This window comes from Pongo pygmaeus, chromosome 10, assembly GCF_028885625.2.
Source record: "Pongo pygmaeus isolate AG05252 chromosome 10, NHGRI_mPonPyg2-v2.0_pri, whole genome shotgun sequence".
In the NCBI taxonomy this organism is placed as follows: Eukaryota; Metazoa; Chordata; class Mammalia; order Primates; family Hominidae; genus Pongo; species Pongo pygmaeus.
Genome location: NC_072383.2, coordinates 60,723,629 through 60,746,197, shown reverse-complemented (window position 1 = coordinate 60,746,197; position 22,569 = coordinate 60,723,629). Strand labels below are relative to the sequence as shown.

Sequence of the window (22,569 nt, the reverse complement as noted above, 5' to 3'; positions counted from 1 at the left end):
TGAAAGCCAGGTGGGAGTTATGTAAAGGAGGTGGTGATGGTTAGTGGTTTGTGATGAGCTGCAAGTTCTGTAGTTTGGTGTGGGTGGGATTTGAGTAAGGGCTAGAATGTGGGGAGATCATCAGAGATTCAATCAGAGACGGCAAACTGGAGGCTCACGGACAGGAGCCAGCCCACAGAGCAGGCTGTTAGACTCATAAAAGAAAATGACCAAATGTTGTGTTTTAGGAAAAATCACTCTGGTTGCAACTCAGATTATAGAGTAGAAAAATGGACTATGGCACTGTGTATAAATTAAGGCAACCTTTCCCTCTGGGGATAGGGTAAGGGTGGTCACCTTAGCATAGAGGTTGATGGCTGAAAGCATAGACTCTGGTCCCCGCTGCATAACTTAATAGGTGGTGACCTAGAGCGGTTATATTCTCTGTCTCTCATTTTCCTACAATATAAAATGCAGATAATTACCACACCTCTCACAGAGGACTGGAGTAAGGATTAAACGAGTTCATATTTGTAAAGCATTTAGAGTATTGCCTGCTATATAAGATTTATTAAATGATTGGATGGGTGGCCAGACACGGTGGCTCATACCTGTAATCCCAGCACTTTTGGAGGCTAAGGCAGGAGGACTGCTTGAGCCCAGTTCACTAGCCTGGGCAACATAGCAAAACCTCATCTCTCTGAAAAATACAAAAATGAGCTGGATGTGGTGGCACATGCCTGTAGTCCCAGCCACTCAAGAGGCTGATGCTGGAGGATCATTTCAGCCTGGGAGGTTGAGGCTTCAGTAAGTTGTGGTTGTGCCAGTGCACTCCAGCCTGGGTGACAGAGCAAGACCTTGTCTCAAAAAATAAATAAATGATGGGAAGGTTTTTCTGGACCTGTAACTGGATATATTTCTCTGACCTTAGAGTCTCTTAACACTTTTAACAGCTGAGCTGAACTCTAAGCTCATAGCAGAGCCCACACTGTGGTTGTATTTCCCTGAATAGTATGTCCCTTTTTACATCCCCCTAGCATAGGAGGACATTGAAGATTTTAAAATCTCATTATAAACTTGCTTTTATCTAGTTCAAGGGATTGAAAAACAACAACAAACCATGGCATAGAAATGTTAAGCAAAAGGGACAACCAGCTAGTGGCCTAACACCTGTCCTGCCGCCACTCAGCTGATGATTGGTGTTGAAGATGGGATTAGAATCCAAATCTTCTCATCTGTAATCATTGTTCTTTCCACTTTCCTATGAGTTAGAGCTCTTACTGTTTATACCTCTGTTTTATGATGCTTTTCATTGTTTATATGTGTTTCTTATGGCCTGAATGTGACTGAATGTTTTTAGGGCAGGATTTACCTCCTACCTTAGCATCATCACTTTCACCCTTATTTCCTTTCTAATCTCACAGAATAGCTTGAGTGATATTTTAAAAACATAAATTGATTTTGTCATTCTTACTTCAGTCAATGGTTTTTTTTTTTTGTTTTTCTTTTTTTTGTTACACTTATGCTAAAGCCAGGATCCTTCATGTGTCCTGTAAATATTGAGTGGTCTAGCTGCTACCTCTCTCTCCACCCTCATCTTGCTCCTCACTCTCCCACTCAGCCACATGGCCATGGTTGAGTCTATGCTCATGCATCATGCCCCCATTCTACCGCAGGGCCCTTGAACCTGCTGTTGCTACTGCTTGGCATTCTCTCCCCTCCCCTCCTTATCTCATGAACTTCCATGCATCCTCAGCCTAGTCCTCATGTCCTCAGGAAGCCTTCTCCAATGTGTCCTGTCCCTCTGCAGGCTGGCCTTGTAGTACTAAGAATTTCTCCTTGTCCTCTCTTTGATCAGACTTGTGATCTTATGTTTATATGTGTGATGATTTGATCAGTGTCTTAGTATGTTCTCTCATTTCTCTAAAGAAATACCTGAAACTGGGTAATTTATAAAGAAAAGAGGTTTAATTGGCTCACTGGTCCACAGGCTGTACAGGAAGCATGGCTGGGGAGGCCTTAGGGAAACGTTCAGTCATGGTGGAAGGTGAAGGGGAAGCAGGCACATCTTACATGGCCAGAGAAGGAAGAGAGTGAAGGGGGAGGTGCTACACACTTTTAAACAACCAGATCTCGTGAGAACTCACTCACTGTCACAAGAACAAGGGGAAATCCACCCCCATGATGCAGTCACCTCCCACCAGGCCCCTCCTCCAACACTGGGGATCACAATTCGACCTGAGATTTGGCAGAGGACACAAATCCAAACCGTATCAGTCAGTGTCTGTCTTCCCCACTGGACTATTAAGATCAGGCCATGTCTGATATCTCTTTCAGCCAATCTTTTATCTCTACTGCCTACTCCAGAGCCTGTTGCATAGAAAGTGCTCAAATCACATATAGGTTGAATTAAAAATCAGCTATTTTATTTCTTAGCACCTAACACAGAATTGAATGGAAATCAAGTTTTAAAGAGCCCAGAGTAATGGCTCATGTCACCATATCTACTCAGTGTCTTCTAGCATTATACTAAAAATTTTATTTAATGGCTTCAGTTAAAAAAAAAAAAAGCCTTCAGTATTTATTGCTGTAGGATAGATAAGCCAACTAGCCAGAAGTAGATGTTATATCCATACCTTACCTCTTTGTCCACCAATTTTCTGAAAATAGAGATCCCAAATATTTATTTTTCTTAGTGTTTTATATCCTACCCCTCTAGTTACATTTTTTCAAATGTAATGTTTTATTTTTCCCAGTTTTATTGAGGTACGATTGACAGAAATCATGTATTTAAGGTGTGCATGATTTGATATACGGGTACATTGTGAAATGACTGCCACTATCAAGTTAATACATCCATTCCCTTACATAGTTACCAGTTTTTGTGGGTTTGTGGTGAGGACACTTAAAATCTACTCTCTCAGGTAATTTCAAATATACAGTACAGTGTTACTAACTAAAGTCACCATACTGTACATTAGATCCCCAGAACTTACTCATTTTATACCTGAAACTTTGAACCTTTTGACCATTATCTCCCCACTTTCCTCAACCCCAGCCCCTAGCAACCACCATTCTATTCTCCGCTTCTACGAGTTTGACTCTTTTTTAGATTCCACATATGAGATCAAGCGGTATTTGTCTTTCTGTGTCTGGTTTATTTCACTTAGCATAATGCCCTCCAGGTTCATTCATGTTGTTGCAAATGGCAGAATTTCTTTCTTTTTGTGGCTGAATAATATCTTATTGTATGTAAATAATATACACCACATTTTCTTTATCATTCACCTGTTGATGGATGCTAAGGTTGTTTCAGTGTCTTGGCTGTTGTGAATAATGCTGCAATGAACGTTGGGCTATAGATACTGATTTCATTTCCTTTTGTTCATTTCCTTTTGTTATATAACCAGCAGTAAAATTGCTTCATATGATGGTTCTATTTTTAATTTTTTGAGGAACCTCCATACTGTTTTCTGTAATGGCTGTACTAATTTACATTCTCACTGACAGGACAGAAGTTTCCTTTTTCTACACATCCTCACTAACACTTGTCTCTTTTTTTGATAATAGTGATCCTAACAGGTGTGAGGTGCTATCTCATTGTGGTTTTGATTTACATTTTCCTGATGATTATTGATTTTGAGCACATTTTCATGTACCTCTTAGCCACTTGCTTATCTTAATTTGAGAAATGTCTATTCAGATTCTTTGTCCGTTTTTTAATAAAAAACAAAAAGATTTTTAAAAAGTGAGTTTAATACATTGTAGTAGAAATTAACCAAAATGAAGCATTAAAAAAATGAAAGCATTCTTAATGAGCTATGGGACAACCTCTAGGGACTACTACAGGTGTAATTAGATTCTTCCAAGGAGAAAAGAGAGAAGGATGCCAAAAAAAAATTTTTTAAGGAATAATGGGTGAAATGTTTCTAAATTATATGAAATAACTGTAAGTCCACAGATCTAGAAGGACAAACTCCAAGCACATGAAACGTGAAGAAAATGACACTAAGGTACATCATGCTCAAATTGCTCAAAGCCAGGATAAATGCAACTTTATTTTCTTAAACAATCTTTTTTTTTTTTTTTTTTTGAGACAAGGTCACTCTGTCGCCCCAGCTGGAATACAGTGGCAAGATCTTGGCCTCTTGCAGCCTCCTCCTCCTGGATTCAAGGGATTCTTCCATTTCAACTTTCTGAGTAGCTGGGATTACAGGCGTGAGCCACTGTGCCTAGCTATTTTCTTATACAATCTTTAGGCCTTTTCTTTTTTCTTGCCTATCTAGAACCTTCCAGTATCATATTGAATAGAAGTAGTGAGAGCATACATTTTTTTATTTTGCCCAGTGTTATGGGAAAGCATTCAATATTTCACCGTGAAATATGATATGAGCTATAGGTTTTCCCTAGATGCCCCTTATCTGGTTGGGGAAGGTCCTTAATTTCAGTTCACTGAGTTTTATGAAAGATATCGATGGTGAGCATCTTTTCACAAGCCTGCTGGCCATTTATTTTATGTCATCTTTGATAAAATGTCTCTTCAAGCCCTTTGCCCATTTTTTCATCAGCTTGCTTGTTTTGTTTTGTTTGCAATAGAATTGTAGGAGTTTCTTGTGTATCTTGAAAATTAACCCCTTATCACACACATGCTTTGCAAGTGTTTTTTCTCATGCCATAGGCTACCTACCTTTTGGTTTTGTTGATTACTTCCTTTGCTGCGCAGAAACATTTTAGTTTAATATAGTCCCACTTGTTTGTTTTTGCTTCATTGCCTGTGCTTTGGGTATCATATCTAAATAATCATTGCCAAGACCAATATCAAGGAGTTTTTTTCCCCCATGTTTTTTTCTAGGAGTTTTATGATTTCAGGTCTTACATCTAAGTCTTTAGGCTATTTTGAGTTGGATTCTGTATATGATGTAAGAATAGGGCCCAATTTCATTCTTTTGCATGTGGATATTCACTTTTCCTAATACCATTTATTGAAGAGACTCTTCTTTCCCTAATGTGTATTCTTGGTACCCTTGTCAAAGATTAGTTGACAACATATGTGTGGGTTTATTTCTGAGCTCTCTATTCTATCAGCTATTTCATAATTGAGCTCCTTTTCTCTAAGATCTAATGCATATGTAATTCAAACATGGGTTCAAAAGTGCTCATCCTGAAGTAGTCTAGAAATCCACCGGCAGCCACTAAACCCAACGTAGATGAGGGAACACGGGTTGCATGTAGCTGTAAGGCAGGAAGAGGGAATGGAGAGACAGAGAGTGACATCAGCTGGAGAACTAAGGGAGGTGGGAAGTATAAAGAGGAGATATGAATTGGCTGCATCCTGTGAGGCCTGGGCTAGACTAGGTGTCTAGGGTGAAAACATGTTCTAAAAATTTAGGATGTAGACCAAGAAAGATGGGACAATTATCCCAGCATTTAAGGGCTCTAAAAGGGGAAAATGGGTCTACTTATTTCCTGCTGGAAAACCTGAGAAAGGGTGTTTTTCCAAGGCCCCAGACCAAACCTACTCTGGGATTGAAATAGATGGGAGGTTCCAGGCACGGTGGCTCACGCCTGTAATCCCAGCACTTTGGGATAATCTTAGCACTTTAGGAGGCCAAGGTGGGTGGATCACTTGAGGCCAGGAGTTTGAGACCAGCCTGGCCAACAGGGTGAAACCCCGTCTCTACTAAAAATACAAAAAAAAAAAATTAGCTTGGTGTGGTGGCACGTGCCTGTAGTCCCAGCTACTCCAAAGGCTGAGGCATGAGAATCGCTTGAACCTGGGTGGTGGAGGTTGCAGTGAGCCTAGATCGTGCCACTGAACTCCAGCCTGGGCCACAGAGTGAGACTCTGTCAAAAAAAAAAAAAAAAGACGGGAGTTAAGGAGTTAGATGTTCAAGCTGGACTCGTACAGACTTGTCTGTTTGTAGGAGAGTTTTATGCAAACACCTACACTTCAAATTAGAGTAGATCTCACCCTCCAAGTAGTAGCTTATTGTATGATCATTTGGGCTCCCTTGCTAGGTGGGGAGGCAGGGACCACTTCATCCTTCTGGTGCTAGTAACAACAATGGCTCATTTGGGGACCCTTCCCTGAGTGTTTTTTTGTTTTTGTTTGTTTTATTTTGTTTTGTTTGCTATGTTTTGACCGCATTGTTTGCAGAGGACAGACAACCAAGTGGACCCTCAGTCCCGTAAATGTCCCACAATCTGTATGACCCTGAGGCAAAGGCCACAGCCGTTCTCACTCCTGCCTGTCATCCTCTCCCACAGGAATCCGAGGGTGTTTCCTGCCACTATTGGTCGCTGTTTGACGGGCACGCGGGCTCCGGGGCCGCGGTGGTGGCGTCACGCCTGCTGCAGCACCACATCACGGAGCAGCTGCAGGACATCGTGGACATCCTGAAGAACTCCGCCGTCCTGCCCCCCACCTGCCTGGGGGAGGAGCCTGAGAACACGCCTGCCAACAGCCGGACTCTGACCCGGGCAGCCTCCCTGCGCGGAGGGGTGGGGGCCCCGGGCTCCCCCAGCACGCCCCCCACGCGCTTCTTTACCGAGAAGAAGATTCCCCATGAGTGCCTGGTCATCGGAGCACTCGAAAGTGCATTCAAGGAAATGGTAGGTATTCCTGGGAGTCTGGGGCAGCAGGGCCAGGCTGGCACCTGCGCCAGGTCTGTCCGTCCTTCCTGGAGGGCTCCCAGAAAGTGCATGGTTTTGCCGCCTGGCTCCACCCGGACGGCCCCCTGTGATAATGGGGCTTCCATTCCCAATAGAAATTGGCAGCAGACAGAGTTCCTGGCATCAAGTGCTGGCAAAAATGTAAAAGAAGGCTGAGTGCGGTGGCTCACGCTTGAAATCCCAGCACTTTGGGAGGCCGAGGCAGGAGGTCAGGAGTTCAAGACCAGCCTGGTCAACATAGTGAAACCCCCGTCTCTACAAAAATACAAAAATTAGCCGGGCATGATGGCGGTTGCCTGTAATCCCAGCTACTCGGGAGGCTGAGGTGGGAGAATTGTTTGATCCTGGGAGACAGAGATTGCAGTGAGCCAAGATTGCACCACTGTGCTCCAGCCTGAGCAACAGAGCGAGACTGCGTCTCAAAAAAAAAAAAAGTAAAAGAAGATGAAAGAGGGGGACAGTGCATGAGGTCATAGGCTTATTAAATACAGGCCTTATTGCTTTTATTTCCTATATTCATATTGATGCCAGCTGCTACGATTGCACTTAGATGTGAGCATGATCACCATCTGTTTTACAGATGTGTATAAAGTCCGGTGTTGGGGGAAACAGGGTTTAGGAAAGTGCTCAAAAGTCCTCATCCTATACAGATGTGATCCAAGAACGGCTGTTTTACCACAACTGGGAATGCGGTTCACACTGCAGACAAAGTGCTGGAGGAGAACAGTGCCAGGGGCCAATATCCAAGAAGTCTTAGTCTTACCCAGGCATGTGGATTTGTCTGTTCGTTTCCATCTGAATGGGTCTGATCGGGAGTTCATCATCCTCCACTGTTGGCCTCACTCCTGAGCATGTCCTCGGGAGAGTGCCACAGCTCTCGCTGTCCCTTGCTGCCCCTCTGCCTGGCAGGAGTGCACATAGAAGCCACTTCTGCTTTGTTCTATACCAGCTCTTTCCCTCTCTGAGCTTACTTTATCTTGAGCCAATTGTTTTGGTTTTAAAGATTTTATTTCTTGCTCGGCAGCCTGCATACAAAGAATATGAGATATTTAAGGATATTTATAAGGGCTTGAGTTAGGCAAGTGGGTGGTCATGGCCTTAAAACCTGGAGATTACAGGTCGGGCGCGGTGGTTCACGCCTGTAATCCCAGCACTTTGGGAGGTCAAGGTGGGTGGATTGCAAGGTCAGGAGTTCGAGACTAGCCTGGCCAATACGGTGCAACCTCATCTCTACTAAAAATACAATAAAATTAGCCGGGCGTGGTGGCACATGCCTGTAATCCCAGCTACTTGGGAGGCTGAGGCAGGAGAATTGCTTGAATCCAGGAGGCAGAGGTTGCAGTGAGCTGAAATCGCGCCACTGCACTCCAGCCTGGGCAACAAGAGCGAGACTCCATCTCAAAAAAAAAAAAAAAAAAAAAACCTGGAGATTACAAAGTGATGAGAAGCTGTTAAATGAAGTCAAAGCAGCTAGAAGCGTCTCGCCAGAACTGGGTAGGCACATGGTGCATGTTCCAAGATCTCACGGCATCAGGTAGTGTGCCAAGAAGGAAAGTAAATAACAACAATACATATCGTCATCTGTTTTGTTTGTAAGGCAAAAATAGTTCATATATTCACCCCTTAAATTTGCATCCTCTTTTTATTTAAATGTGTCCCTTCTTTGGTCTCAGCTTTTTCTCTCCTTGTTACAGAGATAACATTTACCCTTTGACTAGCAGGTGGTTTAAAATGCACATTGCTGGGCGTGGTAGTGGTGCATGCCTGTCGTTCCAGCTGCTCGGGAGGCTGAGGCCAGAGGATTGTTTGAGCCCAGGAGTTCTGAGCTATCATGTGGGTTCAGTGTCAGTGTGGTGACCTCCTTGGAGCAGAGCACCACAGGGATGCCTGAGGAGGGGTGACCCGGCCCAGGTCAGATACACAGCAGGTTATAACTCCAGTGCTTTTTTGTCACTGTATTCTAGCTTGTGCAACACAGCAAAACCCCATCTCTTAAAAAATAAAATTAAGAATAAAAATGTAAAAATAAAATGCACTTTTATCTCAAGACTGTCTGATAGCCTGCAACCCTGCAATCCCAATAAAAACACCAGGAGGCTGGAAAAGATTATTTAGGGAAAAAGGAAGTAAGGTAGGAAAATTGACTCCCACTCAGTCGTGGTGTAAAATCTCACTCTCTGCCTCTCTAGAAGCTCTGATGTCAATAAATGTTTCTAGACACTAATACTCAGAATGCCAAGTATTGAATTTATTTTTTAATTATTTAGGCAAAAATGTGACAATGGGCTCTCCATGTAATGTAATGTAATGTAATTCAGTTTGCATGGTAGAAGTGAAAAATAAAAGAAACGTTGGGATTTTCATTTCCTTCCGTTGTGACTAGTGCCACAGGACGTCTTTTACCGGGAGCTGCTGCATTCTCAATTTTGTCCACTAGAGGCCAATGTCACATTGACTCAGGGCTCCACAGGGGTCTCAGGCTGTTCCTGCCCATTAAAGGCTCAGGGTTGCTCTTAACTACTGTGCTGGCAAAGAAAGCTTCATTCAGAAAAATACTTAAGAGGCTCATTTTTAAAATATTTCAACTCTTAATGAACCAATTCATTACCTCAAATTTTTCTTGGAAACTTAGTCACCAGCAAAAACAACAATTGTTTGCTTCATTTTCATGTGTAATTCATTCAATCAATAATATTTGTTGAGAACCAACTAGAAGCCAGGCCTGACTGGGAAAAGAATATTGAGCCGATTAGGCAAAGAAGGGTGTTAAACAAGTAAAATATAAATGGGAGGAGCCTTGAGAGGGGAAATACAGGGTGACGCAGGAGTCTGGTAAAGAGATGAAGGGAAAGGTTCCCTGGGGAGGTGATGCTGGGGTGTGGGGGCTCAGGAGTAGAGCAGACATGTGCAGGGCAGGGTCGGGAGAATGAATGCCCTGGGCTCAGGAAACCTGGGTAACAAACCGAGCCTGAGAAAAAACCCAGGTGGGCCAAAGGCAATAAGCCAACATTGCTGTGGTGGGAAGATAGATCTTAAATGTAGCAATGCCAGGTGAATGAGGAGGAAGGCTGGAGCGCCCCTGTGGAGACCCAGGCCCAGATGTGCCATATCATGAACTTTTAGCTTTAAGCCATGTCTCTTCCCTGTTTGTTCCTTTCAGGTTTACCCCCATGCCCTAGCTTCCTCTTCACACTTTTTTCCCCCAGATTGTCTGTCTAGGTCCCCAACCTGCCTACAGCTTACCGGGGCTTTGCACTGTGAAAGGAAAATAAAAACTGGGCCCCCAATCCACTATGGAAATTGGAAATTACTAGGAAAAAAATTAAGCTGAAAGCTGAGTCATGGAAGAAACTGTTTCCTTTTGTTCCTAAGCAAATACTGCAGAGGAATGGTTGAATATCTCCACAGGTAGCTACTCTGTGTTCACCTTATCTTACTCAAAGTGTTGATTTATTGATTTCTGGAGCCCCAGACTATCCCCTACCTGCTCCTTTTCTCTTGGAATATGTGTTTGATCATACCCTTCCTCTTTCCCCTCCGGCCCACTTTTCCCCTTTAAATACTGAAGGCTTCAAATTCATCTTTGGAGAAAGGTACAGACCACAGACTGTCTCTGTTATCTGTGTTTTTTTTTTTTTCTTCCAGGCATGTCCTTACCCTTGGCAAAATAAACTGAATGGATTGAGACCTGTCTCAGATACCTTTTGGTTTACAGCACCTTTCCGGTTGGCCTTGTTAAGTGAGAAGCTCACCCATTCTTTGGTCCTCATGGCACCTGGAAGGGTGACCATACCTTGTGCTTTGCTGGGGACTGGGCCAGTGGGTGCCTGCTGTCTTAATTGTTAATACTCTCCCATTTCACTCTCAAATGTGACCTTCTTTGGATGATAAGTCTTCTGTTTAATCACAGATGCTCTTGTTTTTCTTTGCTTCATCAGAGATTTCAGAAAAACTACACTCCAGTTTCATAGAAGCAATGCCTGTCTTAACCTTATTAAATTGCTTAAGGTGAGCTTCAGAATCCACAGCACAGAAATTATACCAGCTTCAAAATAATAGCTGGAAGGCCATTGCCAACTCCTTTTTCTTTCCTCACCCTCTCAATATTAGGTTTTTGAGAGTCATTGTCTCACCGTGTAAACCTTTGGTTTTTTGAAATGCCCACAAGCCCCACACTGTGCCAGGCAACCCTAGGACAGCTCACACAGCTGTCTATAGCAGGACAGCTTTGGATTTTCCAGATCATTCCTAAACTTTTTTTTTTTACCACAATAGCCACCCACTCTCTAATTTTCCTGTTTCTAGATGTCCTTTAGGTATTGCAGGTTTTGTGCCATTCTGATTTTCTATAATAGGAAATTCAATATTAAGTAAGATCAGTCATATAGGCATTTCGGCTTTGTGGCTCTCTTGCCTTCTCTTCCACTTTTAATCCCTAAAAGTAAAGTTCCCCAAGCCTTGCACCTAAGCCTCTAATTTGCCTCACTGATGACATTTATGCAGCTGTCCCTCTGGAGATTCCGAGTGTCACAATATCCTTAAAAGCAGAGCTTCTCCTTCACTGGGGGTTTTTGCTTTATTTATAATAGCTCAACAATGTAGAATCAGAATTCTTTGGACTCTCTTTGTTTCTGTCTACCTGCTTGTCTGTCTCCATCTGTTTGTCTTTTCCCTCAGTGGAATGCTGTGATATTATGATATTCTGTCTTCAACTCCATGTCCTGACATACAACTCCTAAAATCCTTGAAATCTTCAAAGTGATAAGTATCTTTTTGTATCCTAATGAGATGACTGGTGGCTGGCAGCCCCTGGGTAGCTTCTGGATGGGGTCTGTTCATCAAAAAGACCAAGGCAGGATTAGAAGGCTGTGCAACTAAGTAGAATCACACAGTAAGCTGCCGTTGATAATGTAGACGTCAGGTGTATTACTGTGAATAAAATGAAAGAATAGCCTAATTTAGATTTGCCCCAATAATTCGTGTGTGTGTGTGCACGCACACGCGTGCATGCATCCTCAACCTCATGGGAGGGGAGAAGGGCTGAAGGGTGAGTTGATCACCAACAGCTGATGATTTAAACACTCGTGCCTATGTAATGAGGTCTCCATAAAGGCCCAAGAGGATAGGGCTCAGTGAGCTTCTGGGTAGCTGAACATGTGGAGGTCCCTGGAGGGTCACGTGCCAAGAGAGGGCATGGAAGCTCCACACCCTATGCATCTCTTCATCTGTATCCTTTGTAATATCCTTTATAATGAACTAGCAAATGTAAGTAAGTTTTTCCTGATTTCTGTGAGCCACTCTAGCAAATTAATCAAACCTTAGGAGAGGGGGGTCTTGGGAACCCAGATTTATAGCTGGTCAGTCAGAAGCACAGGTAAACCAACCTGGGGCTTGCGACTGGCATCAGAAGTGGGAGTCAGTTGGGGGACTGAGCCCTCAACCTGTGGAATCTGATGCTATCTCCAAGTACATAATAGTGTGGAATTGAACTGGAGGACGCCCAGCTGGTGTCTTCTGATTGCTTGCTGGTTATGTGGGGGAAAACTCTCACACATTTGGTCACAGAAATCTTCTGTATTGGTTGTTGTGGGATGAGAACAGGGGAAAAACAGTTTGTGTTTTTTCCACTAAGAACTGCTCTTCTCAGTCACTAGTATTTATTGAGCTTACATCTTAAAATCAGTATTCTTTTAGACACCACTGAGGAAGTAAAAGATAAGATCTTATGGTCAGGCACTTTGGTTCACGCCTATAATCCCAGCACTTTGGGAGGCCCAGGTGGGCAGATCACTTGAGGCCAGGAGTTCGAGACCAGCCTAACCAACATGGCGAAACCCTGTCTCTACTAAAATTATAAAAAATTTAGCCAGGCGTGGTGGTGCATACCTGCAATCCCAGCTACTTGGGAGGCTGAGGCATGAGAATCATTTGAACTCCAGAGGCAGAGGTTGCAGTGAGCCGAGATCACACCACTGCACCCTAGCCTGGGCAACGGAGCGAGACTCTGTCTCAAAAACAAAACAAGGCTGGGCGTGGTGGCTCATGCCTGTAATCCCAGCACTTTGGGAGGCCGAGGCAGGCGGATCACGAGGTCAGGAGATTGAGACCACGGTGAAACCCCATCTCTACTAAAAATACAAAAAAATTAGCCAGGCATGGTGGCGGGCGCCTGTAGTCCCAGCTACTCGGGAGCCTGAGGCAGGAGAATGGTGTGAACCCGGGAGACGGAGCTTGCAGTGAACAGAAATTCGCACAACTGCACTCCAGCCTGGGTGACAGGGCGAGACTCTCTGTCTCAAAAATATATATATATATATCTTTTATCTGGGGGCATTTGTAGTCCCACATTATATGAATATAGAAATATGCAATATCTTCTTTATTTTGATATTCTAAATAACAAAAGGAGGTAGTGAAATGTTGATACCTTTCCAAAAGGGAAACACTGTTAAAAAATGTTCAGAAACACTCAAGTCAGAATAAATAGTACCTATTTCTGGGGAAAAAGTAGGTACTAGTCACAAAATACAGACGAACAGAAGAGAAAAAAATGCTTCCAATGAGGGGAGATGGTAACAGTTTCATCAAATACTATAAGCTTCTTTGAGAGCAGTGCTTTTCATCTTTGGTCCTCAGGTTGCCTGGCACAGCGTGGGGCTTGTGGTGAAGGTGACCTATGACCACTGGTTTTTAATACTTACTGTGTACGCTGTCAGAGGTAGGTGTGCCCCTACAACCCCCTGATTGTATCTCAGATCTTCCTTCATAGTGCGAAAGCTATGTAGCGAATCCCTCCTGTGTCCACTATGAAAAGTGAGCCATGGCTTCCTAAAGGACCAAATTCTCAGGAATTTTCCAACTGACTTCAATTCTGCTTCCCAGCAAGGCCTGGCTTAGCTCTGTTTTGTCACCTATTATATTTATATTGTTGCTTGGCCCAGGACAATAGGTATAAATAAGACAAGTGTCTTCTAAGTCCTGATTTCAAACCTCCTCCCTACTTCTCCACCCTCCCAAAAACATGATTGAATAATCAACATTTCAGACTCTTGGAGGAAGTCGATTCCACTGCAGGGTTAGTTACAGGAAGCCTTTGCCCACCTAGGGATCAGAACCAAGTTAGCAGTGATTACCCTTTTAACCTGTTAACTATGGGATTTGAGCTCTGGACATAGCTGGGAGGATCTCAGAGTTCTATTTCCTTTCAAGAGTGGGTCTAGATTCCCCGCCAGAGTCGGTTCTTAGGAAGGGAAGAAAATGACAATGTTTTAACTTATGGAACTACTATGTGTAATTCTATCACTGGGTAAATGATTGGAAATACCAAGCAGCTAGGCTTTGTTGGTAAAAACCGTATAAATACATGGTGACATTGTGACGAAAAGGGGGCAAAGTTTATAGTTTAGAAATCTATAAATTAGTGTTTATAGATTAATTATAATAAATAAATTAGTGTTTTCCAAAATTAGCATATTAATGGTAAATTGGGAACCCACATAGCTGTCTTTATTTAAGTTGGTTTTGTTCTCTTTGTTTTTGTTAGAACAGGAAGTTTCTCTAGGAAGGAATGAGCATGTGATTCCACCAGCAGCCGGCAGGTGGCAATAGCAGGCAGTAGAGTGCTGGTTTTTCTTCCCCATTGCCTGGCTGGCAGATGGCCTTGTTCTCAGAATAAACCGGGATCAGATTTGGATACTAAAACCATGCAGAATCTGATTATTTGTGACTGACACTATTAGCAATGTGCTCAGAGCCGTGTTTTAACTCAGCTAGGGGGAGCTGCCAGGTCCTATTGAAACTACCCAACACTTACTCCTTTCTGCTATCGGATATTGCTTTCCTTTTGCAACCTGAAATTGGTAGGAAACAAAGAATGACCTTGGAGTTGCATCATCTATGGGACTTCCAAACCAAATTATTACCATCCCGGGCAATATTTTTCTCTTGCACTTCTTTCCTGCTGAATTAGTCTCGTTGCACACACATCTCTGTTTGCTTTTTTTTTTTTTTTTTTTTTTTGGAAACGGAGTTTCTCTCTTGTTGCCCAGGCTGGAGTGCAATGGCGCGATCTTGGCTTGGCGCGATCTGGGCTCACCGCAACCTCCGCCTCCCGAGTTCAAGCAATTCTCCTGCCTCAGCCTCCCGAGTAGCTGGGATTACAAGCATGCGCCATCACACCCGGCTAATTTTGTATTTTTAGTAGAGACAGGGTTTCTACGTGTTGGTCAAGCTGGTCTCCACCGCCCGACCTCAGGTGATCTGCCTGCCTCGGCCTCCCAAAGTGCTGGGATTACAGGCGTGAGCCACCGCGCCCGGCCCTCTGTTTGCTTTCTTGGCTCCCGTTTCTCCTTGCAACAAGGAGCAAAATAAAATCCCACATCTTAAAAACTGGATCCATTGTTTGATTTAAAGATTAACCTCGTTTAAATGTAGTGTTTAAGCAGACACAAAAGAAGATAACTCAGTCCTTCTACCTAGAAAGTTGCGCTGGAAGGTCTTCAGGACTATGATTAAGCAGATAAATCAATTGTCTTGTTAATTGAATCTTATGAGTCATTTAATTGATCCTTTTAGACCATACTTGAATGATAGTATATGCATGTGTTTTGCTAGTCAGTTTATTCTAGACACACGGCTCAGGGTTCATTGACAGCTAAAATAGGGAGATATTCTAAATCAGTCCTTGCTTAGCACAAAGCAGTTTTTCCATGATTTCATTGATTTTTGTAAAAATACCAAAAACTTGAGGTTTTTAAAAAAAATAGTTTTATGTTTTTATTTATTATGTAGAATATTAAAAACTTAATCTAATCTGAAAGGTGAAGATTTGAAGAAAAAAGGTAGATAATGCAATGGTAAATGTATCTTTATTGACTTAATTTATCATGTTTGCTCTGATAGTAAAAGAACCACCCAGATGGTCCTTTAATGTTCCTTTCAGTACTAAGATTTTGTCAAACATCTTTTAAAGAGGAGTAGGTGGTGCATGTAAGGGAAAAAATAAATGTGCTATTTTGGCTTCTAGGGAGGAGGGGGAGGGAAGCAATTATTTTTAGAATATGTTCTAGTTGCACACGGTTTTAGAAGAAATAGAAGAGTGTGTTTTAACGACAGTGAATCCTTCAGGGGGATGAAGTCTATGGAAACACATCTTTCAAATCCTTCCCACCATGATCCCAGAGAGGACACTTGTAATTAAAGTGTGTGTGTGCACATGTGCATGTATGCACACTTATGTTCCCACACAAATGTGGGGGAGGGAAGTGGCAAACACATGCACATGTTAGCAAAGTTTCTTGGATTAAAAAGTAGTTAAGTTCACTCTTTATGAGAAAGTGCTGCAAAATTTAGCATTCCTTATTCAGGGGGAGCTACAGAGGGAATGTAGCTGAACGTAGAAAAAGGTGAAAGAAATAATGAAATCAATTAGAAAAAAATATTGAGTCACACTATTAATATAATAGCAAGGGGTTAAATGGGTAAGCTAACTGGAATGTTTCCCCCAAAGTTAAAGCCGAAAAGTTTTAGTGTTGAGCTCTTTACCTTGATTTTTTTCCCTAAGGATTACATAATTTTCTAAGCAGAATTTCTTCTGATAGAAACCATGATAAATAATGTACCTACCTGTGGTGTAGCCCGAACTTGCTTAACTGAGTCCCAAAGGAATTTGTTGCCATGGACCACCGTGTTATGTGGACTTTTTGCACCGTAACGTTTCTACCTTTTGGATCATACTAGTGGGTTTGATCAAGTCTATCAAACAAACATCATTCACATTCTAGTCTATAGACAGTATACAAGCAGTAGGTGTTCAAATAATTTTTTGAGATGAAGTCTCGCTCTGTTGCCCAGGCTAGAGTGCAGTGGTGTGTGGTGCGATCTTGGCTCACTGCAACCTCCGGCTCCCGGGTTCAAGCAATTCTCCTATCTCAGCCTCCCGAGTAGCTTGGACTATAGGCGCACACCACCACGCCCAGCTAACTTTTTTTGTATTTTTAGTAGAGACAGGGTTTCATCATGTTGGTCAGGCTGGTCTCAAAATCCTGACCTCAGGTGATCCACCTGCCTCAGCCTCCCAAAGTGCTGGGATTACAGGCATGAACCACCATGCCTGGCGTTTTCAAATAATTTTTAATAAATATTGTCTTTCAGCCTTTTAGGTATTCAAGCAAATATTGATTCTGACAGTGAAAAAATAGTCTCTGTAGCTGAGCAGTTCCTTTTGATGTATTGGATGCAGACTCTTTATCAATTTATATAATTCAGTAAAATATGTATCTATCACAATATCAACTTTATATGAGTTCTTTAAATGCAAAAAAAAATTAGCAATTCCATCCACAAACCCCTTTGTCAGTAGGGTTTGGGATTCTGTTTTTATGGGTTTTCTTGGAGGTTAAACAGGCATCTTGATGTTTTCCTTCTCCTCTCTTGTATTTGCTTTAGATAATTCTTCCCACCTGACACCCGTGCCCCTCCTCTTCATCCTCCAGCCTTCTACCAGTCTTGTGTAGGTTCTGATAACCATTCTTGTCAGTCGAGCATTTTAATTGAAGCATGGGTTTCTGCTTAATTATTATCTCAGCGAGCGTTGGCATTGTAAGCTTTTCATTTGTGAATTGTGGAATCCATTTCTCATATTAAGGCAGAGGTAAGGGAATAGGGAGATAAAAAAATTGAAAATTTATTTCTTCATTTGTCCATTGAACGGATATTTATTAAACTACCATTTACCTGGCCTAACCTAGGTGTTGAGGGTCTAAGGTGAGCAAGAAAGGCCACCGCTCTCAATGTTGAAGCTTCTGGGCTGCAGGAAGGGTCCAGATATCCTACTAAGCCCCTCACACATGCCAGCTAATTTAGCCTCATGACAGTCCTTTAAGAAAGCTAATTTATACACAGTTGAAGTAAATGTTAAAAATCCCACATAGTCCTTTGAAGTTTGCCCCATGCTTGATGCTTCTGCAGCTTTTGTTGCTGCTGTTCACTCCCATATTGAAGTGTTTCCTCACTTGTTTATAATCCATTACATCCCCCAACACATATTCCTACCTCCTCCCTGTAGCCCCCCAGCTCCCCTCCCCCAGTCTCTTACCTAGCTCACTCCCAGTGTGTTGGTCTCTCCCAAGTCCTGGCTTTGTGTTTTTTCTCTATTTACTGGTTTTTGTTGTTATTTTGTTTTTGAGACAGGGTCTCGCTCTGTCACCCCGGCTGAAGTGCAGTGGCATGATCATGGCTTACTGCAGCCTCGAACTCCTGGGCTCAAGAGATCCTCTATCCTCAGCCTCCCAAGTAGCTAAGACTATTATTTTTTATAGAGATGGGGGTATCACTCTAATTATTTTTTATAGAGATATTATTTTTTATCTCTAATTATTTTTTATAGAGATGGGGGTATCACTATGTTGCCCAGGCTGGTCTTGAACTCCTAGCCTCATGTGACCTCCTGTCTCTGCCTCCTGAAGTATTGGAATTACAGGCGTTAGCCACTGTGCCTGGTTTCCATTTACTCTTTAACCAGTATGATATCACTAAGCTCAAGCTCTTCTGTTTCCAGTTTCCCATTGGTGATTTACCCTTTTTATGTTACCATCTCTGGCCCCTAGAGCAAAGCAGTTGCTGGTAAATGCTGGGGTCTTGACTTCTCTCCCCCTTTTCCATGAGGAGTCTGGTTGAAGCAGCTGAGCTCTAACTCTGTGGGATTCTCAGGATTACAATAGTGGCCTGACCCTAGATCTGCCAACAACAGCATCAACGTCACCATGTCTTCCTCTTCCTGTGATTTTTAGCCAGCCCTCATTTTCCTTCCCTCTGCACCAAAAGTAGTAGATTACCACTGGAAGATTTGGCATTATTTTAGCCAGGCATTCAGTGTATCTTACTAATGCAGATTTTTCTGAGGTAACAGAACCTTTGCTTCTATTGCTAACACAGAATTTCACAGGTATCTGTCTTGATGATGCCAGTGTTGGTCTATTTTTAATATCAGTTTCTTGGGGAGGCCTCATTAGGTGGCAGGTAACAACACAAGCTTTGGAAGAGAACCAGGTTGGAATCCAGACTCTAGCCAGGTAAATATGGGCAGGCTACCCCACTTCTCTGCAACTAAACAATGAGGTTCATAGTGATGGTCGTGAGGACGATATGAGAGTTTGAGTATAAAGTGCTCAGCACACTGCATGATGTAGAGAAAGTTCTCAATGAATGTTTCTAATTATTATAAACGTTTTACCATTGTAAATTGGTGGCTGTGGGAAGAGGAAAAGTCAGGTCAGAGTTCAGAAGCCCTATAAGTCATTTTAAGTCATTTAAGTCATTATAAGTCATTTATAATTTATTTAAGTCATTTTAAGTCATTTATAAGTCATTGTAAGTCTTTGCCCTATAAGTCATGGCTTGACTCCTGCCTGTGTTGAATAGAAGACATCTTTCTGTAATTTATCTGTAACAGAGACTATTTATCCAAGACTTTGGAGTTTAAAACATTGATCACGTCTGGGCTGGGTATGGTGGCCCAGCACTTTGGGAGGCTGAGACAGGATTGTTTGAGGCCAAGAGTTTGAGACCAGCCTGGGCAACATAGTGAGACCCTGTCCCTACAAAAAATGGAGGAGTTAGCTGGGTGTGGTGGCTGCACAGACCTGTAGTCCCAGCTACTCAGGAGGCTAAGGCAGGAGGCTTGAGCCCAGGAGGTCAAGGCTGCAGTGAGCTATGATCACACCACTGCACTCCAGCCTGAGTGACAGAGCAAACCTTCTCTCTAAAAAGACAAGGCTGAGTGCAGTGGCTCATGCCTGTAATCCCAGCACTTTGGGAGGCCGAGGCAGGCAGATTGCTTGAGCACAGGAGTTCGAGACCAGCCTGGACAATGTGGCAAGTCCCCATCTCTACAAAAAATACAAAAATTAGCCGGGCATGGTGGCGCGCACCTGTGGTCCCAGGTACTCGGAAGGCTGAGGTGGGAGGATTGCTTGAGCCTGGGAAGCAGAGGTTGCAGTGAGCTGAGATTGGGCCACTGCACTCTAGCCTGGGTGACAGAGACAGACCCTGTCTTCAAAAAACAAACAAAACATTGATCAGGTCCAAGTACTTGGCATTCTCAGCCTCTCTAGTGTATGTTTCACATGGTAGCTCATGCAATCCACAAAGACTAAATTTTCCATAAGCTGTGATATTTACTGAACACAACTTACATTTTATTTGCATTTTTGTCTTGATTGTTTCTGTTTGCTGTCTATTATTTCCTGTCTCTGGTTCACAGATGGTCTAATCTGTGGCAGTTTTATGCCAGTGTCCTCTCCAGAAATGCTCATTAGGTGGTAGGAAAGCAAGCACTAAAGATTTTTCTAGTCCCGTCTTGAAGCACATGCAGAGTCTGAGGACTGTCAAGAGAATGAAAGTGAGAAAGCTTTTGCTACACATCCTGCACAATCCAACACTAACTCTGTTTTATTCTCCAGGACCTACAGATAGAACGAGAGAGGAGTTCTTATAATATATCCGGTGGCTGCACGGCCCTCATTGTGATTTGCCTTTTGGGGAAGCTGTATGTTGCAAATGCTGGGGATAGCAGGTAAGCAGATGAGCTGTCTGATTCTTGCTAATTTCTAATGCCTTCTGATGTTTTTATTTTGTCTCAAAAATTAAATGATTAGAAATAATTAAAGACAGGCCTTCTACATCAGAATGAAAATGCATTTAAGAACAATCAGGTTGGTATTACAAGGTAAAGGCAGTCTCTTACTTATGCATATAGCAGTTCATGTACGTGTCTGTGATAAATCTAAACCAGTAGTATTCAAATGCTTTTTGACTTCAGACCCTGTTTCTCAATGAAAACTTAGCAGGAGCATAATATGTGAGAGTGATGAGGAGGAAGGAAAGGGATTCAAGTGCCCTGGGTATTTGGAAGGAGGCCTGGGATGACTCCCCAGTTGACTCCACTTTTACTTAGTGACTTTGCACTGTTCTCTCCCAGAAGCTTCTCCTTTTATGTACATTCCCTTAGAAGCTGCAGTTGCCTCACGTCCGAGTTCAACTAAAGGAAATTTTGGCCAAGAGATCATTGTTAATCCTTCCTTTATCCAGCATTGCCAGGGAATAAGATACATTTATGTTTTTATTTCATTTATTTTTTAAAAATTAGACACAGGGTCTCACTATGTTGCCCGAGCTAGACCCAAATTCCTGGGCTCAAACAGTCCTCCCACCTCAGCCTGAGTAGCTGGGATTACAGGTTGCACCACCACCTGGCAGTTGTGATTTTCTTTTAAGTAACTGATGCTTCTTCACTTTTGGTGTGGGGAATTTTTAAATTACAGATTTTACAACAAATATTCTAACATATATTTCACACTTCTCCACCACTTTCATAACAAAATATGCTGACCTGGGAGTGGGGCCTTTTCCAAAGAACTGACTCTTTATTCTGAAAGTAGTAAAAGTATAGGATTTTCCCCCCGAAAGGGCTGTGAGGACTCTCATTCTTCTGTCCCCTTCCTCTAGATCACATGGCTCTTGTGGGCTCTCCTGCTTGCTCCGCCCTTTTTGAGGTCTGATACCACTCCTTCCCTTTCCCCTTCCCTGTCTCCAGCTTAAGTTGCTGTTGCCTCTGCAGCCCAGAACACCAATTCCCTTGAGGCAATCAAGAAATTCACCTTAATTTTACTTCCATTTACAAAGCAGACTTAGGATGAGGCAGCCTTCATTCCTCCTAGTAAAGCGTCCTTTCCCAAGGAAGATCCCAGAGAACAAGGAGCGAATCGACCTGGCAGTGGTTTTGGGGGCTTGAAGATTGGTGTTTGTTGAAGGTCTGTTGATTTCAAAAGTATATATGTGGTGACATAAATGTATATATATATATACGTTTTACAACAAATATTCTAACGTGTATTACATGAAATGTAATTACATGTTCTAACATGAAAGAGGTGGAGAAGTGTGTAACACATGTTGTAAAAATGTATATATTTACGTTTCCTGATGCTATGTTTACCCCATGGCTGCTGTTCCCGTGTGTCAGGTCAAGGTTCTGACAGGAGACAGACTCCAACTCAGATGGGTCAACTGTGAATGAAGGAGGTAGAGAGAACCGGCCAGGAGTGTTGAGGTCCCCAGGAAGGAGTTGACCACCCTGAGAAACCAGGGAAGGAAACACTAGCAGAGCCAAGGAGAGTGGGAGCCGCTAATGAGGGACCACTGGGCAGGAGCTATTGGAAGGAATGGGAGGAGAGACGCTGACTTCTCTCTGCCCGCCCTCCCGTCTCTTGCCTGACCTTCCCATCGGCTGACCCCAGCAGGAAGCCAGCTGACGAGTGGCCCAGGGAGGTCAGCCTGCCAGGACACAGACACAGGCCAGGGCAGTACCTCCAGGATGGGGACAGATGGAAAAGAACCAGCACATCTGCTACCCCTCCTTTCCTCTCACGCCTCAGGGTTTGAGCAGCTTCAAAGACAGGAATCTACAGTCTTCAGGGGCTTTTAAAACACACTGAGTGGCCAGTCCCTGGCCTCTTCTTCAGTTCCTGATCTTGAGCTGGTTGGTAGACAGAGGAGAGCAGCAAAGGAGGCAATTCCTCTTTGTCTGCTCCAATTGAGTAAGACCGAGTGGATGATTCAGCTGTTGCACTCACGTTCACCTTTTGCCATTATGTCTGGTTTCCTGTCTTTTAAAATGAGTTTGCTTCCTGGCCCACTCAGGGACTAAGGAAGTGACTGAGTGCCTTGCTCCTGGAAACAGGCCCACCCTACCTCCCAGGGAAGTGCCTTTCACCAGATGACCTGAGTCAGAAGTTAACTCAACTTCCCGGCTGGAATACCTTTATGTTAGACTGTTCTTCGAGACTCAACTCCTCCCCAATGCCTTTTTCTCATTTTTAAACGTAGTTTCCTTCAAAGCTCCAGGCTCCTTAAAAGAGC

At 43.1% G+C, this 22,569-nt stretch overlaps 1 protein-coding gene across 1 annotated transcript in view; it reads left to right on the top strand.

The window, feature by feature from the left end:
- PPM1H (protein phosphatase, Mg2+/Mn2+ dependent 1H) overlaps positions 1 to 22,569 on the top strand; it is a 290,291-nt gene that overhangs the window by 126,955 nt on the left and 140,767 nt on the right. The window contains exons 3-4 of the mRNA XM_054444105.2: positions 6,247 to 6,591; positions 20,112 to 20,224. Coding sequence (XP_054300080.1) covers positions 6,247 to 6,591; positions 20,112 to 20,224 — 458 coding nt within the window. The remainder of the gene's footprint in view (positions 1 to 6,246; positions 6,592 to 20,111; positions 20,225 to 22,569) is intronic.